This window comes from Amblyomma mixtum, chromosome 7 (assembly GCF_055824585.1).
Source record: "Amblyomma mixtum isolate Tamu chromosome 7, ASM5582458v1, whole genome shotgun sequence".
In the NCBI taxonomy this organism is placed as follows: Eukaryota; Metazoa; Arthropoda; class Arachnida; order Ixodida; family Ixodidae; genus Amblyomma; species Amblyomma mixtum.
In genome coordinates this window covers 141,347,653-141,360,280 of record NC_143018.1, presented here as the reverse complement: position 1 = coordinate 141,360,280, position 12,628 = coordinate 141,347,653, and the positions used below count along the sequence as shown (strand labels likewise).

Below are 12,628 nucleotides of genomic sequence, written 5' to 3'. Positions count from 1 at the left end.
ATAAAGCTCTAAACTGCAAAAAAATTAAGAGCACTCGGTTTTCTCTAAAACATGGAAAACAGGAACGTGCACTGTATGTAGTTTGGTAGCTTCCATGCTTCTTTCTGCGTTTTCAGCATGTAGCCAGAACAGCTGTGGCACCATTATACGCTCGTGTGATTTCACTGTTTTTGCCCGCAGCTGCCGTTTACCAGTTTACCCTTGGTTCTGAAACCAGCCGCAAGGTGCGTCTGCGCAGTTTGCCGTGGCTCACATGGCTTCATTCGTTGCTGTGACGCGCATGAATGAAGCGAAAACACCGAATTTCCGGCGCAGTTGGGACGCTGTGAGAACGCGTGTGGCAGCGAAGAGCGAAGGTTGCGTAGGTTGCTGAGAGGCCGACGCGCCACACAACAAGCGCAGTGCGCAGATCCACTCCAGGCGCTCACCCGCGGAAGGAAAACCAAGGTGCGCATGATTTTATTGCTTTTAGTCCGTAACTTCTGCTTTGTGATGAGCGGCTCATTTTTATGCTGACCGCACAAACTACATCAATTTCGTGAGTTATATAGCGATTTCTTGGGATGGCATTGCGCACACGAACAAACATACACAGGAAGAGGCAGAAGACAGAAAGAGCGCTCTTGCGCTCTTTCTGTCTTCTGCTCCTTCCTGTGTATGTTTGTTCGTGTGCGCAACGCCATCCCAAGAAAGCTATGCACCAACTCGCCCAGCAAGAAGTTCTTCTACGTTAGATAGGGATGAATGACAAAAGGGCAAAGCGTTTGAAAAAGTGTACATATTTTTCTACACCAGGCAGCACTAAGAGCCCTCATGCGGTAATTCTCTTCGCAGAACTACATTCTCAAGCCTGTTATTTGTCCTCCTCCATTGTTTTCCTTCTCCCGATGATCCATCGTTAATCGCACTAACGACACTGCTCAGTGTGACATATTATTAAGTGCGACTTATATTTCTTGAGAGCTAGCCTTAACGAAAGTTTGAGTTCCAGGGGAGCTACCTTCTTTTAGACTGTAAACTTTATTAGTGGGTGTCGATAATGAGAAAACAAAACTCATGCAACTGCCGAAATTTCTATCTAACCTATAAGGATAGCTGCGCGTTGGAACACCTTGGCTGGTGGCTTTCTGCACTCTTCTTAGGTGAACCGCGACCCTGCATTATTCAAATGCCAGTAAGTTGCACCTTATAGTGCTAGCCCAAATCATTAAAGGCTTTACGAGCCACATAAATGTTTCCCTTTATCAGCACTATGACAGCCTTGTGATTAAAAATGTCATTTTAGCTGCCGTGGTGTCTCAGTGGTTGTGGCACTCGGCTGCTGACCCGAAAGGCGCGGGTTCGATCCCGGCCGCGGTGGTCGAATTTCTATTCTAGAGGCCCGTGTACTGTGCGATGTCAGTGCACAATAAAGAACCCCAGGTGGTCGAAATTACCGGAGCCCTTCACTACGGCGTGCCTCATAGCCTGAGTCACTTTGGGACGTCAAACCCCCGTAAACAATAAACGAAAAATGCCATTTTGTCCGGTATTCTGAGGTAACTGCGCTCAGGGAATAATACATGGTATCTGACGTCCATCGTCTCTGTAACCCCAGTTTTGCCAAACACTTTCATTTTTTTGCTCATGTGCTCTTTACTCCCTATTGTACCGTCTGTAATTACTTGTTAGTAATGGATTCTTTCCAAGTCACAGTGCCCTTAACTATAAGTTGTAGCTATAAATTGTTTTACTCAGAAAAAAAAGAAGGTACTCCTGAAAACACGGCAGCGCCATTTTCTACCTAGGCACGGAGACTTCATAAACTTCCTGCCTAACAGCAATACAGCAAGAGCAAAAAGCCTCAGTTGGAGTGTGGTAGGCAGGAAAGGGTTGGGGCCGAAGGTGGAGCAGCGCAAGTGTAGCTCCAGTCACTCAAGGTTTTTTTTTATTGCCAGTGCAGTGCATTTAGGGGAAGCGCCATACGCGGATTAGGTTTTCTTTATTGATTTAATGTCGAAGTTATGACGAAATTCAAAAAAATATTAAATCCACAAAATGGCAATGCCAAAAGACTGTTACCACCACTATCACTTGTGTATGTTTTGTAAATATTGTTATGGTCGAATTGTGGTTAAAGTATGCTGTTTGGTTTTCCGCCGAAAGCCTGTGTTTTGTAAGGATGTCTTATGTATTGTGTAAAAAATATTGAATGTGTGTTCTATTATGTAATGCTCTTTCTTGGTTTTTGTAGCCTGTGGTGCCGCCTGTCATCCGGGTGGCGTGGCCTCGTCAGGCAATGTATGCCTTTTGCCACGTCACCCTGGACAACCTCTCCGTTGTCTGAAATAAATTCAGAATGAATGAATGAATGAATGAATGAATGCATTAATGAATGAATGAATGAATGAGTGAATGAACGAACGAACGAACGAACGAACGAATGAATGAATGAATGAATGAATGAATGAATGAATGAATGAATGAATGAATGAATGAATGAATGGCAAAAATTGTGAGAAGTCTGTGTGTCGCCAACTAGTACCATTACCATTTGGTCCATGCAGTGCAGCTAGTCCGGGTTGCGTCATAAACCAAATCGAAAGCCTCCAATTAATTCGGCGGGCCACAACGAAAAAAAAATTATCCAAGGAATGCATTCCTTCCAAAATGTTTTGATCGTTTCGGCCACGTGGTTCAATCTGTCAGCCAGCTTTATTACCTCAGAGCATAGAGCGCTTGCCGTGGAGAGGAGAGCAGAAATTCGGAGAAGAGAAATTGCAAGTCCGCTGCCAATTCCTGTGGTGCGCCAACATTAGTTGGTGCACTACAGGTGCAACACCGAAAACACATGCGGCCCTTGCGACGACACGGGCCACAACTGAGGCGAGCTCTCCACGGTGGGGCCAGCTCCTGACGGAAACGGGTAATCCCTTGATGGCCCCGTCCCTTTAGTCCCGTCCCGCGATCGGGCGCCCTTGGTTCCGTCCGTCGTCGGTCTCTGTTCCCAAGCGTCCGGGAAGGTCATCCCCACCCCACGAAGCGTCAGAAAATCCCGCAGGCGCTTCCTCAACGCGGTATCCTTCTTCTGGGTCGTCGGCTGTTCAAACGGCGGGTCGCAAGCTGGGTCACAACAAAAGGACAGTGGACATTTGGAGAATTAACACATTACTGGCACCTCACCTCGGTACTCGATTGAGTTTTCGAACCAGCTCGCAACATATCCTGACGTCAGCACTTGTGGAATCACCTCTACTTCTCCGCCCATGCAAATAGTACAGTTCACGCTGTGGCACAGGCCGCGAACCTGAGAGAGGCACTGGGAAAGTACTCCAGTTATAGTTGGGGCTCGTGCTGCGAGCATAAGAGTGTAAATCATCGCTATATCGGCAGTTGTACTTGTGGCTCGACAATCATAAGAATGTCGCAGTCGTACCAGAAAAATTCTGACGCTTCGCGGACGCGCAGACGCTCCCGCTTTTTGCTGCGCAATATCTAGGTGTTGTGCGGGAGAGTTCCCTCAGTAGCGAAAGCTAATGGGAAGCAAATGAGAACTCCACACGATAAACCTCTCTGATTCTGATTTGTTCTGCTAAGGCAGCTTGTTCTTTGGCACAATCCGGGCTATGTCTGAAATTGTATAGATACGTGCGTGGTTGCTCTGGCATAGTGCGAGGATTGTACTGTCTGCTTACTATACTTCCTGCTGGTGAAAGATATGAGTCGGATGCGCTTTTTCGGAGATGAGAAGTGAGGTGGGAATTTACGTTTGCCTAGATTATACAGTCGAGTAGAGCGGCCGTAAAGCCAGGCTGCCTAATTGGCCGTTGTTGGCAAGGCAACTGCCGTCCTGCAGGCCATCGTGGCATTTTATGTCGAGCATGACTGGGCTGTAATGACAAAAGGAAGTGTGGATAATAGCATAATGGTTCAAAGTTTGTAATGGTTGTTTATGCTCCATGCCGCCGATACGCGGCTTTATTATTTTGTTTCTTACACGAGATTCCACCTGACTTGTTAGGAATGTTGGCAGCCGTGTCCAACTGCTTCTGTACTATTTGAGATATTAGTAGGTTGTTCCCGCCCCTTTGCTCGAGAATTCTTTGTCGCTTTAAATTGCCGTGGCTGTGAGCGGCGGTAATTATCTTCTTGGACGAAGACCGACAAAGTTCGCTGCTATCGCCGTCGCTGAACTGTTTGGTTCTTGGCAGGCGTAAGTCAGCCCGTAGAAGGGGTTATTTTGGAAGCTTTTCGCTGTATTTCTGCCTCCAGGGCTGTGGTAGCCCCCCCCCCCCCCGCCCCCCCCCCCCCCCCCGCCCCCACCCCCGTTGGCAATATTGTACACGTTGAAGAATGGACGCAGTTTCCGTCGGCGGTGGGTACTGTTGCAGTTTTAGGACTCAGAGCAGTCTTGTTGAGGGCTAAGCATTGTGATGCTCGATGCATTCAGTGCCCTCAAGAAATCATGTTTGGCAATATCTCCCTAGCTGTAAGCCCTACAGAAGACCCGAAGAGTGCGGTGAGGTATGAAATTCTGTAACCATAAAAGCTGGGCAAAGAACGGGGCGCTAAAAAGACAAGTGCACACGACGAGCGCCGTTTAGCTTTGAAGTGCAAGTGAGAAAGCCTAAGGTTTTTCTACGCCTCAGCCTTGCTTACAAAGTGCAAAAAGGGAAAGTCCTTGGGAAGGTGTGAATACTATGCGCCACAGTTACAAAGAAACGAAAGACGATGATTCCACGTTGCGTACAGTTGCAAGCTACTTTAAGGACTCAGCCGACACTTTCATATTGGCCGAAAGGAAGAAGGCTTTGTCGTGTTGCTTCTGGCGATGGTTTCAGTTTTCGCGACATTAAAATAAAGGCCTTCTCGAGTAAAATTTTATCAGTTTACATGGATACCTGACTGACAAATGCAACTAGGAGAAAATTAGAACATTTGCTAAATGTTCTGTAAATAAAAAATATTTTTCGTGGTCAAATGCATTAGCCTTTTTCAAAAGTTAGTTCACTTCGGAGGAAAAGGCCCGGAGAACGCTTCAGGGTGAATGATATGCTTTGGTCTCACGTCGTCAAGCTAAAATCAAAACGTACTTGCACCAGTGAAGATATTTCAACCTTGCCTCCTTTCCTTTTCCAATGAACTGATCATCATCGAGCAAATGTACTGTATGCTTACTGCCCCCATTAAGCCGGCTGCACTAATCGAGTGGTTCGCTTACAGCCACGTTAATGTTGGATAAACGCTCTCTCAGCCGTGGCCTCCTCCCGGATTCTTACTTGTCCCTGCACAGCTTCTTTTAAGCTGTTTTATATTCGCCCCTAGAAGTCGTTAAAAGAAGAAAATAACAGTTGTGCAGTGTGTTGTGAAATGTCGTTTGCAGTTTAAGAAACGCAATACATTTACAGGGACCAAAATATATACTACAAATAGATTACGCCATAAAACAGACATAGTACGTTAATGTTACGAAACGACGTTCTAAACCTGTAATAACCAACAGCGGACATATCTATAGGAAGGTGCTCCCACTTATGTTCCATGAATGAGGAATAGGCTCGTAAGACATGTTGTATAACTCAACTACGACTTTGCAACGATGATCCATGTGTTTTGCTATACCCCTCTCACATTAGAGGATTCGACGTCATTTCATTCGAATTACAAATGTGATTCGGTCTCTTTCGTCGCTACACAGTAAAAATGTCATGTTGTCAATTAAGACGCATCTGTGTTCCTACAGTGTGTTTTATATTGTCACCCGCAAACACGGCTAATGTATACATGTAAAATGGCTGATACGAAGGAGCGTGGAGGCACACGGGAGGTAGAAATGAAATTTGGGAGATTAAGCGCTCAGTTACAGTTTAAAGAGCTTCTGAGCTAAACGTACCAACAAACACAGTGTTACACAGTGTTTGTTACACAGTGTTTAGCTCCAGGGGAAAAAGTTTAAACTACATTGCTATCACCTTGCATGTAAATAATGAGCCCTTACAACATGTAACAAGTTTTAAATACCTAGGTGTGCATTTCGATTCTGATATGCACTGGAGAAATCACACAAAACAAGTTTGTTCAAAACTTGCGTATGGATGCCATATTCTCCTGAAAGCGCGAGAATGTTTTGAATTCTCTGTTCTCCGTATACGATATTTTGCTTTTATACACAGTCAGTTAAGTTACTGCATAGAATCTTGGGGCAACACGTACCCTACATATCTTAAACCCATAGTCAGATTACAAAAGAGAGTTCTAAGAATTATCACATACTCAAACTACACTTACCCAAGCAGGCCACTATTTCAGTCGGCACATATTTATCTTTACATTCTATCTACACGTTAAAAACAGCACAGGCAATTCATAAAATACCGCAATTAAATTACCCGTTTCATCACAGTATCTTTATAACTCCTAAAAGGGACACTAGAGCTGCAAGTGCAAATCATTTAACCTACCAATATGCCACAATACTTACGAAAAAAGGTTGATTGAATTCAACGGCGCACAAATAAGGAATGGCATCCCTAATGATGTTAAAATAAAAATTAATTTTTCACAATCTCTTAAAATATTTTTGCTCAATCTGTAAGTTTCCGCCGGTTTAGCTGTAAATTCTGTACCCAAATGACTGTAAAATTGTTAATATTTAAGGTTATTGCGTACAAAAAATGTGTACATGATAACAAGTGTATATATGAGCTATGTAGCTTGTGATCTTAATATTTTGAAATTATTTATGTGAGAAGTGTTCTCTCCACCTGCTGCATTTTTGCAATTTATCATTGTGTCATTGTGTTGGACCCGACACTAGCCTTGGCTATGGGTCCAGTACCATTGTACATAGTTTGCTTGTATTCATTTCTGTGTTCAAATAAAAAATATAAAAAAAATAAAATGAAAAAACACGAAACACAGAGCCCACAGTGTTATACGGTCGTGGGCAGGGCCCTGTTTCATGCTCCACTGTTGCCGTTGGCAGCTGCTGAGGCTGAGAGTAATGCCTGCCCACCACAGCCGTCCAGTGCGAATAGTCTTACACCAAATTTCTTTACGCTCCGATAATTCACACGCTTGCTAGTGAATAACAGTGGTAGCTAAGTAGATAGCGAATTGTTGCTCGATTTAAACAGTGGATGTACTTTCCCAACCTACAAATATATATGTCAGTGAGATCGTTTAATATGTAACGCAAATATATGCAAAGATTATTCGAACACAGATTATAATAACAGAACTCAACAGCAGCGCTCATTATTATTGTTTATGAACAAAGGTGGTATTCTACTGATGTCGCATTTTGCGACATGTCCACTTCGCTCTTCGCTGATTGACTCGAGCCGCGGTGACGGAGGTGTGACGACAGCGGATCCGCCTTCCTGCTACGTCATCGTGATGTTGCCTCCATTTACTATGCTTTGTCGAGCAACGGAATGCGTGGAAGCGGTTCGCGCGGGCCATAGAGTTTCTCACTATTCCCTAGAGGGAAAACTGGCGGTGCGCTGCACTTCAGCCACCATGGACGCTCAAAGCATCATGGGCCGGTGAGCTACTTGGTGAGGGGCAGTCGGATTTTTTCGGTAACATGGGGGGTGAATACTAAGATTTCTCATTCATAAAACGCTGTTCGTGTGTGCGCAAACGAGTTTGGCGCGAACGCAGTGTGCAAAATCCATAGTAGCGAAACCGTAACAACACAGGTCGCCTATCAAAGGTTTCTTTACCCGAAATTCTATTAAAAAAAACTTTTAAAGTAAAGCAGAAATTTGGGTAAGTTGGTACGTATTCATTTTTGAAACAGCGCAACAAAGACGGGACGTGGAAACTGAGGGGTAAAGACAAACAGGCGCTGTTTGTCTTTACCCCTCAGTTTCCACGTCCCGTCTTTGTTGCGCTGTTTCAAAAAAAAAAAACCTTTTAAAGTGTTTAAGCAACAATATTTTTCTGAAAACATATTTCCTTTAAAAAATGCGCCTGTTAATTACGAAATGTTAAGTTTTTGTAGTGTTCAATACTTGGCCAATAGGAGAGCGAGCCATCTCTTATTTTGGGCAAACTTTGCATTTTCATGCTTTTCTGCTCATTTGTTGCAATCATTAGACAGGGTATTGAATTTTAGGACATTCTTTATTATCGAACAACGTTTATTCTTGCATTATTTTTTGGCCACAAGTTGTAGTTCTGCAGTCGCGAGCTCAACGGCCCATGATGCTTTGAGCGCCCATGGTGGCTGAAGTGGTTTTGAGGGGGCTCCACGCAAACTCCCATAGAAGGGGCGCCAGCTTTCCCTCTGGGTAATAGTAAAAAAACTCTATGGCGCGGACGACGCGCCAGGAAATTGATACTAGACGCCATGGATCCCACTCTCCTTGCCTGGTTTCTAAGCCGCGAAGAAGAGTGCCATGTCCGCGTATATCGCGACCCATTTTCCTTGCCCTACGAATCTTTTCGGCCGCATTACCGGCTGCCGAAAAGCACAGCACTGTGGCTACCGTCTGCTGAGCCGCGCTGCCGCTGGCCATGCGAACTTACTTTGCACCGTCGTGAACAGACGACGAAGCAGACGTTGCCCGCTGCGACGAGATGGCCTTGGCAGCGCTTGCGCTCGCGGCTACATGACCCTTCAAGGCGTTTTAATGCACGTTAGCGCCACACAACAGTGTCCGCACGAGCCAAAGAGGATTTAAAGCAATGTGTCGACTTTTATATACATACAGCTGAACATTAAACACTTTCGTGTTGTCGTTCCCATGCTTCAACCATCGATGCGGCTGGAAACAGCCCTGGACGAGGCCATAAGGCATGCTAGTGCCCATAAATAGTTGCCTCATACGCTAAGCAGTCACAAAACATACATGATAGCGTTCATACAAGCATTAAGGAATAACGCTAATGATTTGTCGACAATATGTTTCAGACCCCGACATGTCAAGCGCAATTTTCTTCACGGCTTAAACCGCAATCGCACTCGCGAAACGAATGATATATTTAAATAAGTGCCATCAGTCTTGCATTGTAAATACTCATTTACTGTAGTACGTACATTATGCTGCTTGAAATAAAAAAACAAATATCTCTGCAACAATTAACAACTACTAATCGAAAATACGAAGCTACTCCTCCTAGTGAATCAGCAGTGGTAAATTGTCGCTTCTCGGTCTGAATGAAAGCACCGCCGATGAAAGTGCCGGGGGCGTTTTCCGTTTCTTTGAACAACTGTACGCACTTTTTTAGGCCCCGCCCTAATGCGACCTGTCGCAAAAGGCGCAAAAGGGTCTGGTGCTGAAAAGAAAAAAGAACCAGGAAAAGAGAAATACAAAACACAAATCATGAAACAATTAAAGCAAGCAGTAACCACATCTTTGAGGTGACATGAATGCAGGACCTCGGCCCGCGAAAGGAGCCAATAATGCGATAGCGACATACCGTTGACAATGAGCTGGAGTGTCTCCAGAACGTTTTATGTCAAATAGATCATAATGGGCATCAAGGAAGCCATGTGTTCTTAGGGCTTTTCGGCACGATAACGAAGATGACCGCACCGTCCTGTTCGCTCTTCCACTTTTGCTATGTAATTTTAGTCTAGTTACGTTCCATCAAGCTAAGTGCGACTCGAAACCGTCTCAGTGCTTCGTGGCACCTTTAACGTAGTTTATTTGCTTACATGTGCAATCCAAACTTCTGGGTCACTGCCTGCCTAAAGATGAAAAAGCGCTAGGAGGAAAATATTCGGACTACTTTCTCTGTGGCATAATTGGAAAGGGTTAATCGGAAAGGCTGGTGCATTGAAGGCTGATCAAGGTATGAATCAATGCTGTACGAGGCACAGACCTCGAAACCAACAGCAAGATGAGCATCCAAAGCATCTTGGTGCTTTCACGGAAATCAAGAAGATAGAAAAATTAAGAATTAGCAGCAACAGAAAGATATTCCGCTTTGCCAAATCTTAAGAGGTAAAAACAATTCTCCTCGTTCTGCCCGAAACCTGCACCACCACTTCACCGTTGCAGTCGCTGCATGCCATGTTAGCAGACGGCAGGACCGCGATGAATATCGATGAAGTGCCAGCGCCGATGGAGTGGCTCTAATGCCAATTTTCGAACACGCCTCATCAAAGGGAAATCCCAGACACTTCAACCTCCTGCGGGGCAAAAAAGGGGTCAGTAACTGACGGGGACATAGCACCTGACCCTGGCGCCGGACACAGGCAACAGTGCCGCAGCTGTCCCATTCTCGTGTAGAATTTCTCGTTCGACCTGATCATTCGGGCTTGGGCCCAACAGGGCAATTTTCTTTTCTAACAGGAAGTGAAGGTAATAGCTTTTGTTTCCGTATTACGAAGCTGGTGAAGAATTTTTGCTGTAATATGTGATTTTTCCCGTGAGGTTGCAAGGAACGATGTATCGCTCAAGCTGCAGAAGAGCTGAGCGTATTTCGATCTTTCTTTCTTGGCGAAAGTATTTCACGGATGTGAAAGGAAGAATGAGACAGGTCGAGCAGTGATTAGTAACTTTTATTAAAGAGAAAGCAGGATTTATACGCAGTGAAGAAACGATGAAATAACGCAAAGACAAGAACCCAAAAAGACACCAGCGATCAAAACTTATGGCCCTTAAACTTGTCCACGCATCCAAAAAGAAATAAAAGAAAGATAGGACTCTTTCCTTTGGATCAGTGCACAGCCTTGGTCGCCAGCCGTTTTGACCGCCGGTTTCTTCACACAGGCTCTTGTCCTTTCGTTCTTTTAGCGTTGTGTTTTCATGTCCAAATCCTACTTTCCTCCTAAAGGTGAACAGAGAGGATTGTAAGCTTGTTTGTTTAACACGGGAACTCGACCTGCACGCTCCGAGCATCCTCAGATACTTCTAATAATTGCCCTGTGCAGCCTATTATCATATTGAATCGAAATAAACGTCCCGCCTCCCGCTCTCTTTTCGAACTGAAAAGTAGAGGAGGGCCAACCAACGCGTGGAGTACCTTTCAGCCAGTCGCGCGGCCCCTTCACTTTTATTTTATCTTGTTTTATAGGTTTGTGCGAATAAATAGTTTCAGTCGCAGACAACATAGCCGCAAATTAGGCGCACGGAAATAAAGATACGCGTGTAATAGCTCTTTGCTTTACGTATCACTCTGCCTAAGTCAGAGCGGCAAGTGCCACGCTACTGGCTGAAAGGCACTCTTCCCGCTGGTTGACTCCTCCTAGTTTCAGAGAATAGTTAAAAAAAAGAAGACGAGAATCGGGACGTTTAACTCTATTTAACAGAGAAATCGGCTGCATGGGAGAATGATTCGAAGCTTCTAAGAATTCTAGGATCATGTAGATCGTTCTCCCGCGGTAAAAAGACGACCTCGGACTCTACTTTAGTGCACATTTAATAAAGATTAGTGAACGTCGGTCTCCTCCCGTCTTATTCTTCCCATGACATCTGTTTCAATCTATCGCATTGTTTCTATCACGAGTCATGCCTTTCACACTGCAGTGGCGCGAGCGGCCCAGGACAGACGACTTGGCCACTCCTTGATAGCCTCAGCAGTACGCTCTCCTCCAGTCCAATGGCCCTCCACCCGTTAGACTACGTAGCCTTCTGCGTGCTCACATCGTCCAGCCTGGCCCTGGGTCTCTTCTACTCGGTGCGGAGGACCCGCGGAAGAAGGAGAGCGAGCCACTGTTTCACGTCCGCCACCCAAGGACGGCAGCAGGAGGAAGTGTTCCTCGGAAGCCGAAGCCTGCCGGGATGGTCGCTCGCCGTGTCTCTATTGGCGACCGTTGCCTCGGGGGTGGGCGTGGTGAGCTTGTCGGCTCACCAGTACGCTTACGGCTTCCACTTCGCCTGGCACGTGGCCGCCATGGTGATGACGACGCCTTGCATCGTGTGCTTCTTCCTTCCGGTTTTATACCGCCTGAAGGTGACCTCGGTATTTCAGGTGAGTGTAAGATCCTCCTCTGCGAAGTATCTCAAAGTACTTTGCAGGTAGATTGCCTTAGATGGCGGAAATATGGGCACAATTGTTTTAAGACGACCGCACATAAAGTTACCGTCGAAAACGATTGCAATAGCTTGGCATGGAAGCACACTGAACGAGATTTTGCAGCGTAACAATACCGTGACTGGTGTCCATGGCAGTGAGAGGGCACGTAGATAGAGAGGGGGAAGCTTCAGGGTGCTTGCTAACGTTTCGACAAGAGGACTTGTCTTTGTGTAGAAGGGTTTATAGCGCAAACAAAGACACGGGCAAAAAAGACGAAACACATACACAAGCGCTAGTGTTTCTTCTCTCTTGTCCGTGTCTTTGTTTGCGCTATAAACCCTTCTACATCAAGATGAGCTACCAACTCGCCCAACAGAAAGTTTTAAGGAAGGACTTGACTTCGTGCGTGCAAAGCGTTCATCATTGGTTGGCTGAATGGTCCGTTACAAAAAGATTCCAGTTAGCCTTTGTAGAACAAGACAATATGAAGTTTATCTTAGTTATTTCAATGCGAAAGCATTACTAGGCTACGTCGGCGGTGATTTGTCATCAAAAGTGCGTCCGCAGCGATTGTGGGAAACCATAACGAGATATCGTCGAAACCAATCAATCAATCAATCAATCAATCAATCAATCAATCAATCAATCAATCAATGGTTGGTTGGTTTATGGGGTT

The 12,628-nt window shown here is 45.3% G+C and overlaps 1 protein-coding gene across 1 annotated transcript in view; it reads left to right on the top strand.

Annotated features, from left to right (window-relative positions):
* Nucleotides 1-296: 296 nt before the first annotated feature.
* LOC149337733 (putative sodium-dependent multivitamin transporter) overlaps nucleotides 297-12,628 on the top strand; it is a 188,487-nt gene continuing 176,155 nt past the window's right edge. The window contains exons 1-2 of the mRNA XM_089553492.1: nucleotides 297-447; nucleotides 11,463-11,907. Of these exons, the coding sequence (XP_089409618.1) occupies nucleotides 11,536-11,907 (372 nt within the window). The 5' untranslated portion in view covers nucleotides 297-447; nucleotides 11,463-11,535. The remainder of the gene's footprint in view (nucleotides 448-11,462; nucleotides 11,908-12,628) is intronic.